Source organism: Mesoplodon bidens (assembly GCF_964165515.1).
Source record: "Mesoplodon bidens genome assembly, chromosome: X".
Classification (NCBI taxonomy): domain Eukaryota; kingdom Metazoa; phylum Chordata; class Mammalia; order Artiodactyla; family Ziphiidae; genus Mesoplodon; species Mesoplodon bidens.
This window is the reverse complement of record NC_138163.1, coordinates 7,855,964-7,883,182: the sequence shown is the minus strand read 5'-3', so window position 1 is coordinate 7,883,182 and position 27,219 is coordinate 7,855,964. Positions and strand designations below refer to the sequence as shown.

At 38.9% G+C, this 27,219-nt stretch overlaps 1 protein-coding gene and 1 long non-coding RNA gene across 3 annotated transcripts in view; one reads left to right on the top strand and one right to left on the bottom strand.

Moving 5' to 3' along the window:
• Nucleotides 1–27,219, bottom strand: part of LOC308608749 — a 433,619-nt gene that overhangs the window by 176,077 nt on the left and 230,323 nt on the right. The window lies entirely within an intron of this gene.
• On the top strand, nt 5,144–8,078 carry LOC308609034 (germ cell-less protein-like 1). The gene has a single exon (XM_081222515.1). It carries the CDS (start codon nt 5,579–5,581, stop codon nt 7,112–7,114), a length of 1,536 nt encoding a protein of 511 aa, XP_081078641.1. The 5' UTR covers nt 5,144–5,578; the 3' UTR covers nt 7,115–8,078.

Sequence of the window (27,219 nt, the reverse complement as noted above, 5' to 3'; positions counted from 1 at the left end):
CTCTTGTGTGCAGGCAGGAGGAAGATTGTTTGAGGAACCTCTGTCCAATTGGATTGACTGGTGGCTAGTAGGGGAACTTTTCAGGTTACCAATCCTGGAATCATTCAGACATAAAAATCCACATTGGTCTCAAAGCTTTCACAGTGTTCCCTTCAAGACATGTTTTTCACATAAATTGTAGAACTATGAATTCAGCTTAAATCTATACTATTGACTCCATATTATTGAATTCAACAATCTGGAATCAACTTTGGCTGTTCAATGTTGCCATATCTACCTATGTAATTGAGAGCACATCTTCATCCAAAGAAAAAGACTCCCCTCCCCCAAGGAATTTGAACTAAGATTCTTTGTGCTAGAATAGCATGGCCTTGAGACCCTGCTTTCACACACAGGAGCAAAGTTGCCACACTTTATTTCGTGGCTTTGATTTTTAATTCTCTTGAATTTCTTTCTTTCTTTGAGTCAGTCAAGGATATTTTAAATACACACTTCATATACAACATGAGCAAAGTGAAGTAGAAAGAATAGTAGCTTTTTGGCAACTTTGATCCATGCCCATGAGAAGAACTAAATACAATTTTTTTTAAAACCCTACTTAGTAAATCACTCCTCCACTCCGTACTCAGGAAGGGTCTACTGCTCCTTCAATGCTTAGCTCAGACTGACTTAGCGGTTTTGTTGTGAAGACTTGCTCAGTTTCATTGCTCATCCTACACTCTGTACACATCATGTTCCCTTTTCCTTCATTTGTTGTTTAATTATATAATAGAGAAGAGGAAAAACTATATTTTTAAAGCTGACCAGCTGGTATCTTCTTAGGAGAGTATGGTTTTTATTTGGGAAAATAATTTGATGGTTACTGAATATGTAAAAGTAAAACCCCCCGCCCCCCGCCTCAGCCACCTTAGGGCACTTTAGGAATGGGCTACGGCGAGACAAATTTAAAAAGCCAAAACAGGGCTTCCCTGGTGGCGCAGTGGTTGAGAGTCCGCCTGCCGATGCAGGGGACACGGGTTCGTGCCCCTATCCCGGAAGATCCCACATGCCGCGGAGCGGCTGGGCCCGCGAGCCATGGCCGCGGAGCCTGTGTGTCCGGAGCCTGTGCTCCGCAACGGGAGAGGCCACAGCAGTGAGAGGCCCGCGTACAGCAAAAAAAAAAAAAGCCAAAACATCCCATTTAATAAAATGGGAGGGATTGCTTTTGTTCTGGAACAATTTAAAAATGACAGGGTGAAAGTGCTAATAATCAAAAGGAGAAAGAGGGACAGAGAGGGTTTAGCAACATGACAGGAGGACAGGAATCCTGAGGAAGAGTCAACCAGTGTAAGGGTCCTTGTGATGAGAATGACCACAGGACTTAAAATCTAGAATTATACATTCCTATTTAAGTAAACTTCTTTGCTTTTTGTAACTTTGCCTCTGTTACCCATGAATCTTCTATATCCTAGGCACACTTGCCTCTGAGAGAGAGGTGTTTTGGGTAAATTAAGGAAAAGATGATAAGTTCAGGGTTGCCAGATCAAATACAGGATGCTCACTTAAATTTGACTTGATGAAATTCAAATTTAACTGGATTTTTTTTAAAGTTGCTAAATCTTACAATTCTAATCAGGTTACATGTCTAGATCAATATAGAGTGGATAGAAGGGAATAGCCACAAGAAACAAGATACAGGTAAGACAAAGAATTCAATCTATGTAAGCCCTCTGAGGTATCAGGGGTGGGATGGAGCCTTTGTTTTCCTCCATAAGTGAGTGCAACATTTTTAAATATTCAAGGAAAAGGTAACTGCACAGGGCCAGAGAACCTGGGGACCCCTAGTCGGCAGAAATCCCAGTTAAAATTCACTCAGTTTTGCATATGTTATTACCTTACAGGCATATTTCTCACACTAGAGGGAATTCCCAGAGGATTGAGTTCCCCACAGCTGTGAGGGAAATTGTATGTGGTTGTAACATCAACAGCATTTAGAGTAATTCAGGCAACTCCAATTTCCCCTATACTTCTTATTCTGAACAAAGCCAGAGTCCGGCAGCCGGAACAGAAATATCCCTGGTCCTCCAATGAACGTGAGCCTGTGGAAATGAGAGATTCAATACTGTTTCTGAAAAGGACTCCAGTAGCTGACAACAGTGGTGTGCCTGCCACGAATTCCTGAGCACGATGACATACCACTCATAGGGTATCAAGAGTAGTTTTCTTCATTTTATTTATACAATCATTTATAAATGGATGTGCAGATGTGTATTACTTGTTTCAACACCTGGCTGTAGATTCTTTTTTTTTCTCCTAAGGTTGCTTTTACTTATTTTCTCTCCAAACCTTCTGTTATCCTGTTTACTCCCTTTGCCCTGTTCCAAGTGGAGAGGTTACTTCAATATTGTAGCTCAAAATTACATAGTTTATCAACCAAAAAGCCTTATTACTATCCTTCCTTGTATCTATCATGTGTATAATTTTGCTGAAGCCAGGATTTGACTTAATATATTGCAAAGCTTATGTAAAGGGACACATTGCTTAGCTAGTAAGTCAGTCTAGCCATCTGCCCAGTATACCCTTCTTGATTTAGCTGTTTTCCTCGTGTCAGAGAGTACATATTTTTGTGGTGGAATGACATGGTATTTAAGAATTGGTACAAGTCCTAGGATGCTTTATGTGTGAATGAAAATATTTAGTGTGCAATATGATGATTAGGACAGACAGATGTTCTCATTCCTGTGAATGAGAGAGGGACACCAAACTCAGGCTGGACCAGGTAGTGTCAAGAAACTTCCCCAGAGGAGAGGATGCTTGTGCCAAATCATGAAGCTACCTTTAGGAAGGGTAGCAAGAGAAGGAGGGGAGGGGGAGTGGAGGGGCAAGGGACAGGAGGAGGAGGGGGAAAGGGAGGGGGAGGAGAAGAAGGGGAAGAAGAGGGGAGAGACTTTCAGGTAGACTGAACAGCATAAACAGAGGAGCAGAACGAAAGAACGTGGTTTATTTTGAGAACTGCTAACTGGTATGACTGTAGTTGAGAATGTGAAGGGTAAGATGAGTGAAGGCATGGCAGACGTGGATAATAACTATATAGAGGTAGTACCGATGGAAGAAGTAAGGGATAGAAAAAATTGACAAAGTATGAACATCTGCACCAAGAAATCAGAGCCCAACTTTCTTTTCCTTCAATTGCTCTATATACAGGTACCTATTGGGACACAGTGGAGACAGAAACAATGAGGCTATTCCAGGCCTAAAGGGGGTCAAAAATATTTATCCTTTCCCTCTCAGCAGCAGGCTCAGTTTAGTCTTGAAAGATCTGAACGTTCGTAACAGTTCTTTAGAGTTCTATGTTTTTGACTGACCGTATCAAAGTTATATATGACACATTCAAATGAAAACTATCTATGTTGAATCTACAGTGAGGACTCCTCCCCGTCATAGCCCTGCTGGTATCATAGGTGACCAGCAATGGCTGGCATGTATCGGAGGTCATGGCACTGAAAAATATCAAGTAGATGTCTCTTGTCTCTTACATATTCCAAGCACAAATGATCTTATCTATGACCTAGTAATAAGTACTTAAAGATTCAATTAAATTAATGATATCAAATGTAAAAGCTTCTTTGAACTATTTCAACTTGTGTTAATTTGAAAGCGCCTGATGTATGATGTTGATTAAGAGGATATCAACTTAATAAGTCTTGCCACATACAAAGTTCACTATTGCATGAAAATCTTTGAGCCACAACATATCAGAGACTAATTATGAAAACTGACTTTTCAATTTGCTTCTCACTATAATTATCCAACTATCGTACATTATTTGCTTGGAGTAATTTCTATGTAAAATGGTCTTTTTATTATCACCAGAAAAAGAGTCAGGGAATTGTGACCAGTTAAAGGGTCTGTGTCTTTTTTAGATTTACTTCAGTATAGAGATCTCTGGGTGAAAAGAGGGAAAGTTACACAGATAATAGACTCAAAAAAGGTTTCTAAATAACTTATTAATAGAAATTATTATATATAATGAGGTACACGTTTCTAAGTCAAGTCATTCAGTACAGATGATGTAACAAAAAGCCTGCAATCAAAACAATGTAGGGATCAAAGGAGCTATTGCAATTACCCCACCCCAAATCCCAATTGACGCAGCATCCACAAACACCAGATCCATACAATTGTCCTGCAAGGTAGATATGATTTTCCCCGTTTTACACACAATAGAGTTGACTGTCAAAGAGTTTATATAATTTACTCAACATTTTACTGAGAAGTTACAGATTCAGGCTTTGAATCTAAATCTGTCTGATTCAGACACCCATGTTCCTTCCATTTCATCTGATTGCTGGCCACCTCCATATCCACTTCTTCTACCATTGGTCCAGGCCTTAGGATGAAATGAGGCATTTGGTCAAATGCCCTGTGAATTAGCATTTTCCTCTTTAACAAACTCATAATGTTATTAAAAAGAAAGCACAGCTAGTTTGGATGAATTGTTCTTAGTTAGCCCAGACTTATTTTTCGTGAACATCACTTTCTCCAAGTGCTTTCTAAATATATTATTATTGTTATTATTATATAAAAGTACATAGCACTTTCTATATACAAGGCACTATTTTAAGCATTTTATATTAATTCATTTAATCTTCACAACAACCCTATAAGACAGGTACTATTATTATCATCATTTTAGAGCAGGGGTTAGAACCCAGACAGCCAGCAGCATCCATGCTCTTAACTGCTATGGTAGATTAGCTACACTTACCCATATGTATGTTGAATAATTCATTCTGAAATCTTGCCACAGATTGTTCTCACACTTATTGATCTCTGTTTTCCATATTCCACCATTTTTCCCTTTTTAATAAAGGGAGAAGTAGGTGTTCATCCCCAGTCTCCTGGTTTTTCTGTAATATTCTACAGCTTCTCAAGGGTAAAATTGGATATTGTTTTTGACCTTGATAATTTATCTGCATATAGAGCCTTCAACTCCTATAAAGAGTTTAGATACTCAGAAATGTCTTACTTGCATATATACACTACCAAATGTAAAATAGATAGCTAGTGAGAAGCAGCCACACAGCACAGGGAGATCAGCTGGGTGCTTTGTGTCCATCTAGAGGGGTGGGATAGGGATATTTATTTATTTATTTATTTTTAATTAAATTAAAAATAAATAAATAAATAAATAAGTTAATTATGGCAATTAAGGTGCCTAGAGGACAGAGCTGGTACCAAGATGTAATTCTCCATAAAGGAATAATCACTAACTGTTTTAGATGGGCAAGAGTGAATTGTGTTCTTGAAATTAATGGGTAAAATTTGCACACAAAGGCCTCTGTTCCACCATCATCCTATGAAGGGAGCCTGAGAGCAATCATCCCAGGAGGGAAAGATAAACAGAGTGGAATCCCTGGTACGGAGTGCCCTTATCCGGCGGGGTGGGGCCTAGTGGGTGTGGCTTAGCGTGGCGTCCTCTCGAGAGGCCGTTAGAGCAAACGTCATCTGTACCCAGCAGCACTCTGGGCTGAGCTCGTGCCCGCGGCAACGGCGCCTGGAGAGGAAGCTTGTTCACTGCACCACTGAGGTATAGGCCATGGGAGCACGAAGTAGTCGGATGCCATGGCACTGGTGGGGGCGTGCCCCAGAGGAGCCAGGTGCCAGTGGCGGGGAGGAGGAGGCTGAGGAGGCAGTAGTGGCAGAGAGAGAGGAAGGGAACGAGAGTGAAGAGGCCAGACCCGCCGCCAGTCAGGGGAGCCGCAAGCGGAAGACAGGCCCAGGGGAGCCGCTCACAAAAGAGCCCCGCCGGAAACATGCTAAAGATCGTTCATGGTCCGTTTATGAGGCACTCTTCCTGAGAGGAGAAGAGAGCGACGTGCGGATCTGCGCACTGGGGGAGGAGTGGAACTTGCATAGGGTCCACTTGTGCCAGTCAGGGTACTTTGCTAGCATGTTCAGTGGTGCTTGGCGGGAGACAAACATGGTTACTATAGAGATGCAGATGCCTGACGAGAACATTGATCGCGAGGCACTGCACGAGGCTTTAGGTTACCTGTACCGAGGCTCCATTTTCATCCCACCCGGTCGAGTCATCGCCATCCTGGCCACAGCCAGCATGCTGCAGCTGGACAAGGTGATTCAGCGGTGCGGGGAGGTCATGAAGGAGACTGTCAGTGCCCAGACCGTGTGCAGCTACTACTACTCTGCTGAAAGCTACGGACTCCAGAACATCAGGATCATGTGTCTTCAATGGCTGCTGGACAACATGATGACCCAGTGTAGTGAGGGGCTATTGCGAGAAGTCAGCCTGGATCTCATGAGAGAGGTCGTTGCCTCTTCACAGCTCTTGGTGATGGGGGTGGAGATGGACGTGTACACCATGCTGAAAATGTGGATGTTCTTGCAGCTGCAGCCGACATGGAGGGGCCTGCGCAGGGCCCTATTGCCTGACACCAACTCATGGTTTGCCAGTTACAGGTGGGATTCGGAGGGCACCCCTTTCCTGGAGACCGAGCAGGGCAGAGCCTTCGTGCCAGTGTTCCAGCAGCTGCGGCTTGCCTACATAATCTGCGACCTGACGTCAGCACTTGTCATCCACCAGGATGCGCTGATCCCTACCTCTTGGTTGTGTCCACTGTACAAAGAGCATTGGCTTGGCCCCCTCTGCGTTGAGCAGACCAGAGAGCTCTGGCCCATGGACGTCTACGTGTCTGACCCCCAGGGGAACAGCATGCGGTGCGGGGGCCAGCTCCACAGGGACAAGCAGTGCAGCTGGCGGTGGGAAGGCTTCAACTTCAGCTGGGACCTGGTGCTGTGCTACGCCAACCAGCGCATCATTTTCCGGTGCAGCGCACGGAAAAAGTACCACAGCTTCGGGGTCAGCCTACTCGGGCAGGGAAAGCTCGCGTTCCACCTGCGCCTGTTCTCCTTGGACAGGGATGGGAGAGCCGTTTTCAGGAAGAGCAAATACCAGATGCTTTCCCTGAGAGATGATCAAGAGCTAGAGGTAATGAACCTGGAAAACCAAGCCGTGCTTTTCCCCATAATATATGTGGCCTGTAACTTCCTGTACCTCCACCAAGGGGGGCGTTTCCCAGGGCGTTTGCCCCTGCAAAAAAGCTCAGAGAACTGAGCAGCTCTTTCCTGGGGTCAGGGACGACCAGCTTGGTCCAGATGCCAGCTCCTTCTGTAGGACCAACCAGGCTTGCCCACCTCTGGTAACCAATTCTGTCAGAGGCTTTGTTGAACTGTAGCTCATAATCCTTGAGATTGTTTACATGAGCATATGAAGAGGACAAATTTTGAAGCCCCCCAAACTCCTCGAGAACTCATTTGGGCTGTTAATGTGGCAACCTGTCCTCCTGGTTTAGGATCCATCGACACCACCCCCCGCCCTGCCCATCATTTCTGTGAAGCCAAAGAGCTATTGACTTTAGAGAGAAACTGTGAGCCTACCTACTCTACTACTCTTAGTGAAACTCTCTTAATATATGTGTTTCCTTTAGTTTGATTAAATGAATGTTAAAGTAAAAAAACAATCACCTTGTCTCTGAGGCTTTTCTTGATTACCATTTTAATAATTATAGTCTCCAATCTGGTATTCCTCATTCCTCTTTTACAGTCTTATTTTTTCTCCATGGCACTTGCCACCATTTTACCAGCTAAATTATTTAATTATTTGTGTTTTTATTGAGCCCCCACTTACAACCTCAGTGCCAAGAGGGCAGGAATTCTTCTTTGTTTTAGACACTAATATGTCCCCAGCACCTAGAACATTGCCTATCATAGAGTAATTGCTCAATAAAAATTTCTAAAATATGTGAGTAAATCCAGCAATAGCTGGTTGCCCTCCTTCATTTAATGTCATAAAACATAATAAAATAATGCTTTATTTTTGTTATTTCCAAATATCTAAGCTGTACTTCTTGGTCAGAATTCAGACTTGGATGGTGAAATTCCATTTTTATTACCTTTTGAACAAGTCAATAATTCAATTATCTGACCCTCTCTTAGCTGATAAATGCTTCAGTAGATATCTCCCATCATTAGTGTATTATATTTCACAGAATATTTTGACATCTGTGACCATAAAGAAATTTCCATTTTTGTATCCTCAAACACCAAAATCAGTCTTGCTTTATATTTTATTCTTATTGAAACTATCTCCACCAAGTTTCCCTCTCATGTGTGTAGAATTCTAAATACAAATGAATACTTCCCTAACTTTCTCTCAGAAAACTTTTTTCACTCCAACCACAAGTTATATCAGCAAAAAATAGTGATATCTATCAAATCACATTTACCTTCTTATGATAAAAATATGTTTGTCTGACCTTTTATTACCTTGATTTTTTGGAATCATGTAAAACAACTAAATATTTTACTATGCAAGACATTTGCATATTTTATATACTTCTGGATTTAATGCTTTTGTAAGACTGAGTTAAACAAAGGAGGAAAATTGTCATAATTCCCAAAAGGTATCAAAGAATTATGGTATCATTATAGTATCAGGTATTCATCTGACTTGCTCTGACTCTCATTATAGTATCATTATACTTTGTTTCAGTGTTATAGTAGTACTGGATTCTCTCTCCTGATCCAGTTCCTATACTTCACTAAAGAGTAAAAGAGCAAGACTTATGGTTGAAAGTGGTTGATTGAGCTCACACTTTCACCTCCACCAAGTCCCACTGAAGCAACAAAACTCATAGAAGAAAAATTTATAGGGAGATGCAAGAGGGAGGAAATATGGGGATATATGTATATGTATAGCTGATTCACTTTGTTATACAGCAGGAACTAACACCCCATTGTAAAACAATTACACTCCAATAAAGATGTTAAAAAAAGCAAACATGTATTAAAAAATAAAATAAACCACAATAAATGTCAAAAAAAAAAGAAAGAAAACCCTTCCTCTCTCACACACCACTCTATCCCCAGCACCTAGAACATTGCCTGTCACATGGTAGTGGATCAGTGTATATTTGCTGAATAAATGAATATGTAAGAAAAAGAAATTTTTCCATAATAAAGCTAAACAATAGGGAGGAGGCTAACAATTCATACTTAGCATAATGTATGAAAAAAAGAAAGCATATATCAACAAAGAAAATAGAATGGAGCAAACTAAAAACGTCATATATTCTGGGAAAATTTTCTACAATTGGATTTTTAAATTTTCAATAAAAATTCAGAAAAATACCAAGCTTAGAGTCAACAAGCATCAAAATCTGATTGGCCATGGGAGTTAAAATAGGAGAACTAAATTAAAATAACTTCATGGCCAACAATTCTAACATTTATTAGTAAGATACTGCATGAGAAGAAAGGATTGTAAAAATTAAATATAAGGAGGAAAGAGTGGGCCAAGCAAAATAAAAAACATACAATAAAACTATAGTAAGTAAAACAGTACAGAATCCCCATATCATCCAACTTTCTTATGTACTCAATTTCTTCTCTAAACATCCTTCAATCTCCTTCACTGAAATCTGGCTTTCCTCTCAGAACGTTATTTTTGCTCAGTCCTTTCATAATTCATGTATTGTTGATACTCTATAAACCATTAACTTAGAAAGTTAAGTTGCACCTTCCTTGTTGCCCTTTCTTACTTACAGATGGCTCCTTTAAAACCTCATTAAAAATACCCAAAGATTAGAATCGAAGCCAATTGACTGTATCTCCTTCTCCATGTCACATAAACCTGAGAGGTTTATGAACCTCTCAAGTATTTTCCCTAACTATTCAAAGACTTTTTCTCTCAATCGTAACTTCTGCCAAATTTTGGCTTTCTTTAATAACCATGAATACAAACTTCTAAGATTCAGGCTTCTAGGCTCTTTGACTGGGAATTCTAGTGCATCATAACTTGTACTCTTCACTCCTATATATTCTTTCAATTTTGTTGTTCTTCATGTCAATAATGTTCTCACCAATACTCTAAAGTGAACGGTCACTCTTGCCCTTTAAATACATAGTAAAAAACAATCCCTGAAAGAACTAAATTATCTACTTTCTCTGTGACCTCACCCACAAAGCACAGTACTACTGAGCAAAGTCCAACAACATGGCAGATACATTCCACTATAAATCAAAAGCCCAGACAGTGAACGGGCTCACAACACTAATAGCAATCCTATTTCATTCTGTAAACTCAAGCTCCCTTTACCCACAACAGCTATAACAAAACTTTACTCAACAAGCATTCAATGTTGTACCTCCCCTCTGACTGCCAAGATATGATCTTGCTTGTAACTTACAGAGAGAAAGAACAGAAATACTTTGTCCTCTTTGCATATTTGCAGCCACACTCTCAATCTGAACATTGTATCGAATCCCTACACCATTTCTTAGGAAACTGACATTATTGACAAATCCCTCTCTCTTATCTGTATTAAACCATAAACTGTCTGCCAATTATTTTTTATCTCACTGTTGAGACAAGTTGAAAGCTGTAGAAACTGTGTAAGGGGTGATCACATTTATTTTTTTCTTAAATACAAAAAAGTACATGTGTGTTTGTCTCTGTGAGTGCATGTACACACATGTATATGTAAAGATACACTCCAAATGTTAACAGGAGACTTGAACTTTTTGCTCCATATTCTTTCATTTTCACTCTTTAAAAACTACCTCTTAATAACTTATCACTAGTACTTTTTAAAATATAAACTTGAAGAAGAAACAGAAGTCAGATGTATCCTCACATCTAGTGAATCAGAGTCTCCGGGGAGGGGATTGAGCAAGTGTTATTTTTAAAACTCAAGAGGTGATTCTGATGCACAGCAAGAACTGAGACTGTAGAAAACAGTCTGGAAGCACTTCACAACATTAAAGATAGAATTACCATATGATCCAGCAATTCTACCTTTGGGTATATACCCTAAAGAATTGAAAGCAGACACTCAAACAGATATTTGTACACCTGTGCTCATAACAGCATTATTCATAATAGCCAAAGGGTAGGAAAAACCCAAGTGTCCATTGATGGATGAACAGATAAACAAAATATGGTATAAGACACAATGAAATATTATTCAGCCTTAATAACAAATTTCTGACATCTGCTACAATGTGGATAAACCTTGAAGACATTACACTAAGTGAAATAAGCCAGACACAAAAGGAGAAGTATTGTATGATTCCTCTTATATGAAGTACCTGGAGTAGTCAAATTTAGACACAGAAAGTAGAATGGTGGTTGCCAGTGTCTGTGAAGGGGCAAATGGGGAGTTGTTGTTAAATGGGTACAGAGTTTCAGTTTGGGAAGTTTCCCAAATAATTTGACCTCATAAGCTGAGAATAACATGTCAGAGTAAAAATCCACAATCTGAAATTTTGAATACACATATACTATAAAAATCTGAGCACTTTATTCAATGATAACCTATGTCAAACATTCTTTACAACTTTGCTGGTTCAATTATGCATTGCCTAGGTGGTGAGTTGGTGACTTTAAGGTACAAGGACTAATCACTAATTAAGGTACAAGGACTAATTAACCTATTACTTGACTGTATCTCCCAAATCCTCCTAAGTCCCCAAAATGCCCTGAGTAATTTGTATTACAGCAAGATGTTTTTATTTAGCTTGCTGGGTAAATTTTACTCTGATGACTAAGCTCGAAGCATCTATTATATATTATCATCAATTGGTCTCTTAATATTGCTTTGGTGTGGAAGAAGTTATATAACTTAATAGACTAGATTTTCAGCATCTGAAAACATCCCAAATACAAATACTACACCACTTCTGAAATTTCAGGGTTTTACATTTTAACCTATGCCAATAATAGTTAACCACTAATCTTAGCATACAGTCGATTAAAATCCTTCTTAGCATGTAAAACGCAGAGATTTTTTTTTTACAGTTTCCTATAATTCTGCTCTATTTGCTCAGAAACCAAATGCAAATCAACATTAACTAGAATGTTATATTTATAGTTCCTAAACATAAATTACAACTTCAGTTTGATTAAAACAGCAGTGCATGCAGTATTAAAAGCTTCTTCTCCCCATGGCATCCAGTGCCAATTTCCTTCTGTCCATAAAAATCACCCGATTTATTGTGGCATATATGAAATATTCAGTTTTCCTGATTTATCTTATGTTGTGTCTTCTGAGTGACACCTAAAAAGTAGAAAGGAAGTAGGGATGCAGATCTCTTGCTGTGCTCTAACTGTACCTACTGGGTAAAGGGTGAAGGTCTAGCACTGTTCATGCAGGGATGACAATTTCTTCTTGGACTCATCCTCAGCAGGTGGTGGGCCAGAAGCAAGCTAATGTTCTCAAACAGGTCATGTTGACTGACACCAAGGTCCATTAGAGACATATTCTCAAAGGTGTGGTGTATAAAAGGCAGTGTACTCGGTGTTGGGTACCTAACTAAAGTGAATTCTGGGCATCTGCCCTTACAACAGGCATGAAAAGAGCCATGGTGATGTCTTAGAATTTTCCTAGCCTGTGTAGAGGAGAAAGTCCAGATCTGAGATTATTAGGCTCAGTTTGGTTTAAACATACATCAGTACCACTGTCTTCTGTCATTATAGCTTTTCAGTGATTGGTATCAGCAGTAGTGGATGATTACATATTATATCTGAGTAGGTGCCCCATTTCCTTTGTGGTACAACCGTAACATTTCATAGAGGTTAATGGATTTGCAGCAAAGTAGGATCAGAGCAATACTGCTGATCCTTAGTAACTACCCCAGTCTTATCTCTCACTTCTCCTCTACACATACCTTAGGTTCAGACCAATCTGACTTTTCCCTGAATATGCCCTCATGATGTCATACGATCACATCTTTGTTTATGGTAAATCTACCTAGAACCCATGATCATCCTCAATCCCCACCTATAATTGTCAGTAATATAATCGTTCTTCATACCTTCTATCAAATAGGATTCCAATCGTGCTTTGTACTTAATTCAACATTTTAAAATAGTTACCAGGTGGCTTGCTATGTGATGAAGATCCTCTTTCCTTTTTGTGCCCACATGTATCATGACTTGCCTCACATGACACACTTAATTTATGTAAAATCTTCAGGCATACTTTTCTAACCCTTATTTAACAATAACTACTCAGGGGCACAGACAAACTCATCACTCTAACTAGTGAGAATTTAAGGTAGGGTTTAGCACTAGAATATCTGTTCAATAAATGTTTATTGACTAGAATAAACTAGCACAGAAAGATGACTGTTAAAACCATAAGAGCGGGCTTCCCTGGTGGCGCAGTGGTTGAGCGTCTGCCTGCTGATGCGGAGGACACGGGTTCAAGCCCCGGTCCGGGAGGATCCCACATGCCTCAGAGCGGCTGGGCCTGTGAACCATGGCTGCTGGGCCTGCGTGTCCGGAGCCTGTGCTCCACAACGGGAGAGGCCACAACAGTGAGAGGCCCGCGTACCACAAAAAAACAACAACAACAACAAAAAAAAAAAACCATAAGAGCATTTTCATTCAAAGTTATATCCACTCTGTACTGCCCACTTTTTAAAGGACACTTTGTGAGACTTCTAAAATACTGCATGGTAAAAGTGTATTTATAGCATCTCCTATTTGAAACAGAATGATGTGGGGAAAAGAATAAAGCTGAAAAAGTAAAAGTCCAACCTCAATTAAACTAGGAAGTGGCTACTCCTCAAACATAAAATATGAAGATTATCCAGTTCTACATGTAGGGATCTTGGAAGTCACCATTCTATCCTAACAGGTAAAAAGCTGAACAGACTAAAAAATCAGTAACTCTTCTAAGATCCATAAGACAGGGGGAGGACATAGCACAAATCACTGCTCCCGAGATTGGGGAGAGACAGGTGAATACAGGGAGTCCTGGCTTAAAAGAGCAGAGACACATGTTTAGAAACCTTCAGAGGAACCAGAGCAGGGGCAGAAAATCCTAACTGTAACTGACAAATTGTTGGAGGCTCAGTGTGGAAACTCTGACAGTTAAAGAATCCAGGGGGGACCCTTGCATAAGGTGGTCCCCACAATTTTGTGAGGTTTACCTCCATGGACTTGGCCAGATTCCCACAATAAATGTCAGGAAAAAATTCTCTCCTGCTTCCATCAGGGGCAGAGGAAAAGGAACCATTTTGAAATATATCTCCCAAGGCCAGCCCTCAGGGGAAAATAGTTAACCAGAGCCTAACCTGCTAGGGTATTATAAGAGCCTAACTTACCTGGGGGGAAGGGAAATATTCAGCTCAAGCCCACTCTCGCTATCCCCTACAACCAAAGGATGGAGAAAAAGTCTGAGAAACATTTGAGAAGTCCACAGTCCAGAGGCAAATATCCAATATGGGGGAGAGAGGAGGAAAGTCACACTCATGCACTAATGATAAGAGTTTAAATTGATACTGCCTTTTTGGAAAGGGAGGGGGGAGGGATAAATTAGGAGTTTGGGATTACATATACACACTATTATATATAAAATAGATAATTAACAAGGACCTACTGTATAGCACAGGGAACTATACTCAATATTTTGTAATAACCTACAAGGAAAATGATTCTGAAAAGATAGATATATATGTATGTATAACTGAGTCACTGTGCTGTACACCTGAAAGTAACACAACACTGTAAATCAATTATACTTCCAAAACATTATTTTTAAAAATTGACACTGCCTTTTTGAAGGGCAGTCAGGAAATATCCATGAACACAGAAAATGTTCACTCTCTTTAATCAAGCTGTTCCAAATTTAGTAAATCTTGTATACCTAAATTCAAAATTATGTATTTAGGTATGTTAAATACTAATTTTAATAGAAGAAAGGAAAAACCTAAATGTTTGCCAGTAGGTATATGGTTAAATAAGTATAAAGCATCTATACCATGGAATATTTTGCATCTGTTGAAAAAGACTGAACCAGATCTAAGTGGATGGAAATAAAAAGATATTCAAAATAAATTAAGATAATGATGTATACTGTAGAAACTGTGTATGGTATGATCACATTTATTTTCTTAAAAATACAAAAAAGTGCATGTGTCTGTGAGTGTGTGTAGACATGTGAATGTAAAGATAGACTTCAAATGTTAATGGGAGACTTTTACTTTTTCCTCCATGTTTTTTTATTTTCACTCTTTACAAACTACCTCTTAATAACTCATCACTAGTACTTTTTAAAATATGAATTATAAAAAGAAACAGGAGTCAGATGTATCCTCACACCTAGTGAATCAGAATCTCCAGGAGCGGAGATTAAGGAAGTGTGTTTTTTAAAGCTCAAGAGGTGATTCTGACGCACAGCAAGAACTGAGACTGTAGAAAACAGTCTGGAAGCACTTCACAACATTAAAGATAGAATTACCATATGATCCAGCAATTCTACCTTTGGGTATATACCCCAAAGAACTGAAAGGCGACACTCACACAATTATTTGTACACCTGTGTTCATAACAGCATTATTCACAATAGCCAAAGGGTAGAAAAAACCCAGGTGACCACTGATGGATGAACAGATAAACAAAATATGGTATAAGACACAATGAAATATTATTCAGCCTTAAAAACAACAAATTTCTGACATCTGCTACAATGTGGATAAACCTTGAAGACATTACACTAAGTGAAATAAGCCAGACACAAAAGGACAAGTATTATATGATTCTTCCTATATGAAGTACCTGGAGTAGTCAAATTTAGATGCAGAAAGTAGAATGGTGGTTGCCAGTGTTTGTGAAGGGGCAAATAGGGAGTTGTTGTTAAATGGGTACTGAGTTTCAGTTTGGGAAGATGAAAATGTTCTGAAGATGGATAGTAGTAACAGTCGCACAACAGTGTGAATGTACTTAGTGTCACTGAACTGTACACCTAAAATGGTTAAAATGATAAATTTAATGTTATATATTTATTTTTACCACATTAAACAATTTTAATGGAATTAGACCAACTCAAAAAAGAAAACAAGGACAGATAAATGTCTTTACAACCTCTAGTGGATAGGGAATTCTCTAAAAACAAGATAACTTGGTTCCTGAAAATTCTAATAAGCAATTCATCATTTAGAATAATGAGGTCCAGAGGTACAGACAGATTCAATAAGAAATTGAATATCTGTAGTGAGTGTCCTTTCTAAATCCAACAGTGGAAGGGGAGATACAGTCAAAAGAGAGACTACATGGGAATTCTTCCTTTATTTTTTGGCATTTTTCTCCTGAAATCTGTAGAAAAGTTGTAGAGGTAATATAGCTTGGAGTACATAGTGGAAGGTGAAATCAGATTTGTAACTGTTGACCAAGGCTAATTGAGCAGAAAAAAAATGAACAGGAAATCTCAAAATAAAAAACCAATGAGATACAGGGAAAGCGACATGACATTCACTCTAGTTGATTTGCTTATTTCAAAATGACAAATAACCAAAAAAAGGAGAAATATATTCCTGGGTGAAGAAAGACATTTATAGATAAGGTCCTCTGAGAACACATTACCTGATCAAAGACCATAAATAATATACAACAGAGGAAGGACTACTTCCCTTTGAAAAGCTTTCTCTTGACTCCACATACCACTTGATCCATTATATGGCTCACCTTTTTTTACTGCAAATTTATAAAAGAAATTGTCTAGACTCACTGTCACCAGAATCTGCTCCTAACTTCTCTTGAACCTGAGCCAGTCAGGCCTGCCCCTATCACATCTCTGAAACTGCACTGATCAAGGTCACCAAGGAAGTTTTTGGTTCCAAATATAATAATAATTTCTCATATTATTTGACCTACAGAGCACTTGACACAGGTGACCACTCCCTCTTCACCGAAATTCATTTTCCACTTGGCCTTCAGGATACCACTTTTACCTAGCTGCAAACTGACAGTGTATTTGCTCTTTCCTCTTTTCCTGGACTTCTTTCCTGGACTTCTATTATATATGTACTCATTACTTTGGTTAGCTCATCCTTAATACCATCTATACACTGACGACTCACAAATGTCTATCTCCAGTCCAAACCTCTCTTTGGAAATCTAGCTTTCTGTAACACATTTTTAACTTAACATCTTCACTCATATGGTTGATGGAAATACTAAACCTAACAAGTCCAAAACTGAGCTACTAAACTTTCATTTTAAATCTGTTCTTGTTTAAACATTCCCCATCTCAGTTGATGACAACTCCTTTCTTTCAGTTACTCAGACCAAATACCTGGGTATCCTCTTCTTGTTTCCCCTCTCTTTATGATTCTACATCCGATCAATATATAAATCCTATTAGCTCCACCTTCAAAATACAGTCTGTCCAGAAATAAACCACTTCTCACCATCTCCACCACAACACCCTGGTCTTTGTCATCATATTATCTTACTTGGATTACTTCACAGGCTCATTGCTTGTCGCCCTGGTTTTACCCTTGCCTTACTTCAGCCAGTTTTCCATATAGCAGCCACAGTGATCCTGTGTCGTTAGAGAATAAACTCTTCTTTAATGTATCCCGTATTAAGATATGAACAAAAGCTTGAAAAAGTTCCCAAAGTAGAAAATGTGCAGATCAGCTTATTCAAGTACAGAGCTATAAAACTAGAAGGTTTTAATAAAAATAAAAGCAGACAAAATATACTGACATAGAAATACAAGCAACAAGAAGCATACAAATTCTTTGCTATATGGTTCTTATGTCCCATAGGAAACTGAAGGTAAAATTGCAGAACATCTGGAAAATGCAGATAATGAAAAGAATATGTATCACAGGATTTGACCAAAGCCATGTCAGAAGAAGTTACATTGTTATACAAAATTAGACCATTAAGTATGAAAGAATAAAAATTAAATAAATTTAATAACTAAAAAAACATGAAGGGGCTTCCCTGGCGGCACAGTGGTTGAGAGTCCGCCTGCCGATGCAGGGGACATGGGTTCGTGCCCCAGTCCGGGAAGATCCCACATGCCGCGGAATGGCTGGGCCCGTGAGCCATGGCCGCTGAGCCTGCACGTGCGGAGCCTGTGCTCTGCAACGGGAGAGGCCACAACAGTGAGAGGCCCGCGTACCGCAAAAAAAAAAAAAAAAAAAAAAAAAAAAAAATTGTAAAAAAAACCCCATGAAGTTAACAAAAGTAAAGCAGAAAGAAATGATTAATAATGATAAATCAGATATTAATCATTTTGAACATTGAAAAATGGCAGAGCAACTAAATACTCCCAAGAATTTGTGAAAAATCAAGAAGATAAACAAATCATTAGCTAACATAATCAGCAAAGAATTGAGAAATCACAAATATAGCAAATTGCAAATTACATAGGGAAAATAATTTTAGATACAAATATTGTTTTAAGTAAAACATAATAACTGGCATAAATTTTATGCAAATAAACTTTTTAAAAATCTGGATTAAATGACTTTCTAGAAAAATATAAATTACCAAAATTGATTCATAGTGATAAATAAGACCTAAGCAATCTACTAACCACTATCCATGGAAGAAACTGCAAATATTTTATAAAGAGAAAATCTTCCTAATCATTTCCCACCCATATAATTTCTCAGATGAGTTTTGGAAAACAGAGAAAACACAGATAATTCCAAAGCTATTTAATCAGGTGCAGAATACAGAAAATTAATTCAAACTTCCATGTTTTTAATAAAGTCAGCATTATACAGATAGCCAAATTTGACAAACTTAACACAATGAAAACTACAGAACAATCTTGTATGTTCTTGATGTCAAAAGCTTACATATTGGGTAGACCTTCCTGTAGCATATTGAGAGTAGTATCAACCACTTTATACCTCAGTCTCCTCACCTAAACAATGGGGAAATTAAAAACCTCCTAGAGGTTTTATGAGGGTCAAATGAGTCAATTCCATGTAAAGGGCTTGGAGAATAGCCCCTGGTTCATAGTAAATGGATGGGTGGATGGACGATGGATGGAAGGATGGACAGAAAGATAAAGGTAGGAAGATAGAGATATACATTTATTTAGATTCATATTTAAGATTTATACTTAAAGTATTTACACACACACATACATCATACCATATTGGGTGTCCCCTTGTATTCCTATGTTTCTATCTCAAAGAGGTGTTACCATCAAAAGAACATAGATCTGCAGTCAAAAATTAATTTAATGAAAGTGAGTGTTTTATTTGTGTCTTTAACACTGTGCTAAGGACAGAGTTCCAAGAAATACTTCTTCAAATTGTCTTTCTTTCCTTCCTTTATTGATTTCCCTCATTTTTGAAAACTATTTCCATGACTACATCCTCAGAAAACCCTGAAAAGTGAACAAAGCTCATCAGTCTTTAAATTTTTCCCTCCTTGTTACCACCTGCCCCTCAATTCTTTAGTGTTGGCTTAATCAATTGCATTTAAACCCCTTCCCTCCTCTTTTAGCCTCTCCAACCATGTTCTCTCTTCACATACTTAAAGTGCAAAAGCTAGAAACATCCCCTTGCCAGATTGATCCTCTCTCATAGGTCCAGGGAAAGTAACAATAGACTGTCTTAGAACCCGAATTTTCTTAATTCAGCAGAAGCAGCACAAATGCTGAGACACTCAAGCAACAGTAACTTTTATCTTGTTTCCACATGTACACACTTGTATGCATACATGCATACACACACACACACACAGAGTCCATACACACTGTAACAGAGCTAGGCATCATTCCATAGCAGTGTACACAAAATTACTGCCTTCTGTTCAAAGGATATACAATATTTGATTGTTTGGCTGAAACATTATTTGATTGCTCTATTAATGGATATTTAAGTTGTTTATAGTTTATCTTTTGTTTGAATATACTCCACTGAATATTCTTATACAAATACCTTTGTGAATTCATGAAAATGTATGTTTGTGTGTGTGAATATGTTTGTGTTTATGTGTATATGTGTGTATATATATGTGTGTGTACATATATATATATATTTGTATATATTTAGGATAAATCACTAAAGTAGAATTGCTAGGTCAAACAATATGTGCATTTAACATCTTGATAATGCTGCACTGATTTATATCACACGGAAAGTGTTCAAGAACCCTCAATCTGCTTATCCTCACCCATTTTTAAATACTTTCCAATTTTATATGTAACAAATTATTTTGCATAGTTATTTTAGTTCATAGTAAATCATGACTGAGATTAATCATATATTTTCATGTTTATTGGTCATTTTTCTGTGACCTGCTTATTTAAAATCATGGGTCATTTTCCTACTGTGTTATTTTTTGTTGTTATTTTTTTTTTTTGCGTTACGCGGGCCTCTCACTGTTGTGGCCTCTCCCGTTGCGGAGCACAGGCTCCGGATGCGCAGGCTCAGCGGCCATGGCTCACGGGACCAGCCGCTCCGCGGCATGTGGGATCTTCCCCGACCAGGGCACGAACCCGTGTCCCCTGCATCGGCGGGCGGACTCTCAACCACTGCGCCACCAGGGAAGCCCTGAAGCAGTGTTTTATGTGACTAGTATAGCTATTACTCTAGAATAAATTATTTTTTAAATAGAGAAGATAAATTGAAACTTAGTCACATCTTGAGCAACACTTTAAGTCACCAACCTAGGTGATACCCCAGATGGAGGAGAGAATCTATCCAAAGGCTGGTTTAGATCACTTAAAGAGTTCAAAATTCAAATCAAACTGTGTTTTTAACACCTCCTAGATCCCTAGTCCTGCCTCAATTAAACTCTGTGAGCCTCAGTTACCTCATGTATGAAATTGGGATAAAATAGCTACATTACAGGATTTAAATAGAGATTAGAGAAACTTGACATGTACTTGGCTTAGACAGGGCCTTCAAAGAATGGCGGCGATGGTAATTGCCATTCCTCATCCAAGACCAGGTGCAGTGGACAGGGGTGAGGAGAGATGAGCTGGAGGCCCTGCTTGAGGCAATATTCCACAAGGTTCCCCCACTTCTTTTCACACAGGCATATCACTCCGCTTTTCTAACCATTCATTAAACTCCTCTATCATCCAAAATATCAGCATCCAAACTAGGTGGAGGACTATTAGAGCAGCTGCAGTGCTCACAGGAGAGGGGAGCTGATTCTATGATCAGTAGGCTACCACCTAAAAGACAACTGGGTAATTTGGAAAACTCTACCCTTTTAGTTAGATGAATAAATATCCCACCCTTGTACCTAACACTCACCCAGCAATAGTTTCTATTCCAAGAGAATGTGGGTTGTTAATTCAACTTCCCACAGAACTAGGTAAACATGGGAGTAGCTGGGAAAGCCCCAAGATGAGGGACAGTAGGCTGAGGAGGGATGTGAAGCTTGATACCTAGGATCCTGAGTCAGGAGATAGAGGTGTGAAGTGCAGTGGCTTGGGTGCTAGTCTACCAAACAGCTGATCCCTCTCACCCCCAGCTCTGACCTTCTGTGCTAAGGGGATCCTCCTGGCTCCAAAGCACTTCTCCACCAAAGGGTACCAAATGGGCGGTTCTACACATCAGGATCGTGACAGCATCAGGTCTCCAAAGTCAAGTTTAGAGGCACTAAAAGGAAGAGTTAAGGTCACCAAGGAAAAGCATGGTTAACTCCTAATTCTCCTCAAGGCAGTCCTGAGAGCCCCCCTTGCAGAGAAAGTAGAGGACAGCTCAGGCAAGACAATTTGGGTTTGAACCTCAATTCCTCCATTTTCTAATGGTGTGCTATAGGGCAAGTTACTTAGATAATTTGATCATACTAACAAATGTTTGAAATAAAGACAGCCTGGGCCATTCCTCTTCTTAAAGCTGCCCGGAATCAAGATTACCAGTTTCAGCAAGAATCTGGAAAAGGAGAAGCCCATGGCCATCACCATTTGGCCACGAAGTCCTCGAACTTTTTGAACATTGAACCACCCAGCTGAAGGCAGCAAACACTTGGAACTTTTATGAAATCAGACTTCAACCATATCCATTAGTCCAATTTCCATCCATTCTGACTGTGCATAAAGTTGTTAGGAACCTAGCAACAAACTGAGTCTTATTTTGAACCACTGAGATACATAGAACAAGAAGTCAATTCAGCCCCCATTCAATCCATTTTTTTCCCATTTAAACACATAAGGATATGGAGACTCAACGAAGGAATGGACCTTGTTCAAGTTACATAACTCACTGAAAGCGCTTTACTATGATAAGGGAATAAAAGCAAAGCTAAAACAGGAACCAGATAAATTGAAGCTGCTTTTGAAAAGAATAAATCAAAATCTATTAAATTAGCTGAGAGGTAAATTTAATTCTGTTCTTTGATTATCCTTCAGAGGACTGATTTCTCTGAACTTGGATGAGTTGAATTCCTGTTTGTCCTTTAAAATATTATGCTCTTTATGGTTGAGCAGGTCTTCCTCTCGATAGGGGAGGCTTGGTCGATGCATAATGCAGATACACAGTGCACAGTAGGGGGAGAGCGGAGGCCAAAGGGCAGAGAAGAATTTTTACATTTAAATTTTTCTTGTCTTGCCATAAAATATGAATTTTATTTCACAGTACCATCTATATATCTTGTTTATATAACTCATTTCTTATCCTCACAATAACCCTGTGAGGTAGGTACTTTTCTCTTCAATTTACAGATAAGGGTACTGAACCTGTAAAAGAACAAACGCCCTGCACCCAGGTCACATAACAAGTAAGTGGCAGATCTGGGATTTGAACCCAAGTCTCAGGAGCCCCTGGTCTTAACCACGATAGAGGCTGTAATATTTTTTTAACATCTTTATTGGAGTATAATTGCTTTACAATGGTGTGTTAGTTTCTGCTTTACAACAAAGTGAATCAGCTGTACCTATACATATGTTCCCATATCTCCCCCTTCTTGCATCTCAGGTTGAAAAGCCCTCTCCCCAGGGTGCTTGTCAAAAACAACCAGCAGCAATTGTTTAATACTGCAGCTATATGAAGTAGTGATATCAGTTAGGACAAACCAGTCACTGGCCAAAAGTTAAAACAAATACCTGGGGAATGAGTTATCCATCAAGGGCTTTGAAAAGCAACATACTTTCTGAAAATTTAGAAGTCAATTCACATGTGCAGGGTTTTGTAAGTGCCCAAAGAAAACCTGGAAACACTCAAAAGTTTCACCTCAGACTGATCTTAGGGTTCTACACAGGTAGGAAGTGAAAACTGAGACAGGGTTGTCAAATGCCTGCCTGAGAGTTGAAGGCATGCCTAAGCACAAATATAGGGACCCTTGGAAAAAAATCAAGGAGAAATATTCATTCAGTCATTTAAGTAAACCTCTATTCGATCACTTTGTTTGCCTGGATTATCAAAGAACCAAACTGAAGGTAGCATAAAAATGGTAAATCAGTATAGCAGATATGCACTCAATGAAAGATTCTGAGAAAAGGAATCAGGAGATCTGTGTGTATAGATCTTATTTTGACAAGGTATTTCATTTTTAAAGTCACTAAAGGTGGCTTATATTGCTATTGGATGTAGCTATTGCTCAGTTTTGTGGGACATAGAGGCAGAGAAGTCCAGAATAAACTCAAAGTATATATCAGGGGAGAAAACTGGCCTGCAGATATGACTCTAATAGTTAAAACATCCAGTTGTTATTTGAAGCCATGAGAGAGAAGAGACCACTCAAGGAGAGAGTGAAATATGAAAAAGAGAGGCTTCAGACAGAACACTGAGGAGTGCTGCATTAATTGATGAGGAGACTGAAGGGAGCCAGCAAAGGAGCTAAGAAGAAAAAATCAAAGGTGGGAGGATAACCAAAAGAGAACAGTACCTCAAAATTCAAGAGAAAGAGCACTAAATATGCTATGGGATAGAGAATTAACATAAGAAATAAACGATGAAAGCAGGGAGATGTTAGACTATTGTGCTGTTCTTGGCAAGAGAAAATAAGGGTGGTGATTGTATGTATGTAGTGGACAGAATATATTAGGTGTATATCCAGGAGTTCATATTGTCAGGACTCAGTAATTGTCTGGATGCAAAAGGTCAGAAAGGAGAAGTCATGAATCTTGCCCAGATTTCTGGCTAGGTATATTGGATACATAATTAGTGCCAACCACTAATTAGTGCCAAGAAATATAGATGGAAGAGCTGTTTGGTAGAGACAATGATAAGTTCAGTTTGGGATATTTTATTTGTAAGTGCCTATTCTATATTTAAGTGTATATATACTTATCAAGTAGACAGCTGAATACAGTCGGCCCTCTGTATCCACAGGTTACACACTAAAGGATTCAACTAACTGTGGATCAAATTGCCATTGGTTGAATCCTTGGAAATGGAGCCCTCGGATACCAAGAGCCAGTGCTACTACACAATTTCATGTAAGGGACTTGAGCATCCATGAATTTTGGCATCTGCAGGGCATCCTGGAACCATTCCGCTGCGGATACTGAGGGATGACTGTATACAGTTGTGGAATTCAGAGAAAAGATCTGCACTGGAGATATAACATTGTGAGTCATCTGCTTCTAACTGAACTCAGGGAGTTTATGAGATTGCCCAAGGCAAAAGTGAGAAGAGGGACAAGAAGTCCCTGAAGAACGCCAACATTTAAGGGCCAGCTAAAAGATAATGAGTCTGCAAAGGAGAATTTTAAAAGAGCAGCTAGAGAAGTAGGAGAAGAACCAGAAATAGGTGGTTTCTCAGAATCCGAAGGAGTGTTCATGAGAGAAGTCAATTCTGTCATATGTAATAGGGCTGTCTAGTGCAAAGAAGACTAAAACTATTAACTGGACAAACATTGAGGTCACTAATAAGACACTTTGTGGAAAGATTAATAGTGGAGAAATAGGAGCACACTGGAGGGCTTCAAGAAGTAAATAGAACATGAAATAATGAAGACAGTAAATACAGGCAACTCTTAAGAAGTCTGCCTCTAAAAGAAAAGAGAAAGAATCAGTTGAAGGGGGAAACTTTTAGTGCAATTGTAAAGTATTTATTTTTTTCATACACCTTCTTATTGATAGGAGTGTGAGGCTGAGGTCAGATTATGAAGGGTCTTAAATACCATCCTAAGGAGTTGGGGGCTTTTTTCCTGTAGTCAGTGTGGGATCACTGGGAGTGATGAACGAATCTAGATTTTAGTGAGAGTAAGCAGGTTTTTAAGGATAAGATTAACAAAAAGAGACAAACTTGGTTACTACTGTAACAGTCCAGGCAGTCTAAAATCAGGCAGTATTAGTGTATTTAGGAATATTAATGAAATGTAATTAACAGGGTGTGGATGTAAAACTGAGGAAATTACAAGGATAACTCATAAATATTAATCTTGAGTAAATGGCTCAGTGGTGGTGTCACATACAGATGTGGGAACACAGGAGGGATGAGTTTATGGGTAAAGTAATGATGGGATTTGAAAATACTGTACTTATGAAATGGCCAAGTAGAAATGTGTAGTAGATGTATGGGAAATGAAGAGAGGATCAGGTGAAAGAATCACTGCATTTAAGGTGTTTCATTGCATAGAAGTCTGGTGCAAATTCTCAATTTCAAATAAAGAAACATTTTTTGTTTGAAGTTATATTTATGTTTTCATTTTCCTAGATTGAATATACGTAATCATAAAATGTACAGTTTCATTAACTTAAAAGATTTTCCATCTCTAGGAAACTCTCTATCAAGAGCTCTATAAAATAGTTGTAAAATTCAACAAAATCCCAGAGGATACTTCAGGGGAAAAATAACTACCAAAGAAACCAACACATTTGGACTGACAACTTTAAATGATTTGTTTTCACTGAAAAAGAAACAAATCTTTGGCTTAGTTTATTAATAATATGGTCTTCTCATATATGCTTGAAAATTACCCAAGATACATAATCATCTTGAATACGTAGTGCCCTACATTTATCTCTTTTTTTTTTTTTTTTGGCCTCTCCCGTTGCAGAGCACAGGCTCTGGATGTGCTGGCTCAGTGGCCATGGCTCACGGGCCCAGCCGCTCCACGGCATGTGGGATCTTCTCGGACCGGGGCACGAACCCGTGTCCCCTGCATCGGCAGGCGGACTCTCAACCACTGCGCCACCAGGGAAGCCCCCTACGTTTATTGATGGGTTGAGGTTGACTGCCTTTATGGAGCACTGGAATGTGCAAGCCTTTCAAATCAATGTCAGCTCATTTTATTTGGAAGGGGAGTTTGTTAACAGTTTAAGTGAAATTTAGGGTAAATATTATATCACATTTGTTTAATGCGTCAGCATGACATATAAGTCTGTAAATGCATTTCACTCCAACTACCACCTCCAAAGTCAAGGGACCCCAGTTGGAAACTTTATTCTTTGTCCACACTCTGCTAAATTTTGATACCTGGCAGAGACACAGTTTAACATATACCCATTTTCCCCAGGGATATGGTAGGTATGGAACTCTCCTCATCTTACAAATAAGATACTTTTCAAGTTTATTTTTTTGCTCTAAAGATATTTGCTCTTAAAAATATTATGTTATAGAAAGATTCTGCTGTAGTTGTGGTTTCATTAACTCCAGGCAACAATACACATATATATGGTGTGAGGAGGACAGTAGCATTTAATGGAGCAGATAGACAGACTGGAGATTCAAGTCTATGGATGCCAAGCAAACTGTCTCCATGTGTAGCCTTGAGCTAGTTACTGAACCTCTCCAAGACACAAGCTGGAGCTATTTGAAAAATTCCAGATAATTAACTACATTCAGAAACTTTTACCATATGTCCCTATTCTGGGTTAAGTTGACCTTCTCCATCTTCCCAGAGTAGTCTGAGGAACTCTGTTACTGGCCTTACTACATTGTTAATAAAGGTTCTGTGCATAGGCCTGAACCATGAGGTTTTTACCATGTCTTCTTCACCTGTTTATCATCCACACATAGCAAAGGACAGGGAACTATAGTGAGTGCTCAGTAAAGCTATATGACACTGAACTGAATATTTTCCCATTTTCATCCTAATTATCTCACTAGTGTAGGACTAACCACTGGTCTTTGCAGCTTCACTAGCAAGGAAGATGTGTCATTAAGTATCCATTCAAAACAGCAACTGCTCTAAATGGTCAGAAGAGTTTTCAGTCAGATTTTGTTGAATTATAAAATACTGAACATAATTTGTATTATATAAATAATTTGTCTTGTATAAAGACCCCATTTGATTGTTATTTATTTATTCTGGCTGATTATATAGCTAAAGCCATGCCATGAACAACGAATTTGGTTTCTGATATAAAATCTATGAAGTATGTAAGTGATGGGAAGGAAGGGTCAGAGCCCTCCAGCCTCAAGACAATCAGAAACTCACTCAAAGCCAATCTTAGTGTAGACAAGTAAGCAACTGAGGGATGATTTTATATAAAAATA

Coding starts and splice junctions, on each gene's coding strand:
- LOC308609034 (XM_081222515.1), top strand. CDS start 5,579: ATGGGAGCACGAAGTAGTCGGATGCCATGGCACTGGTGGGGGCGTGCC.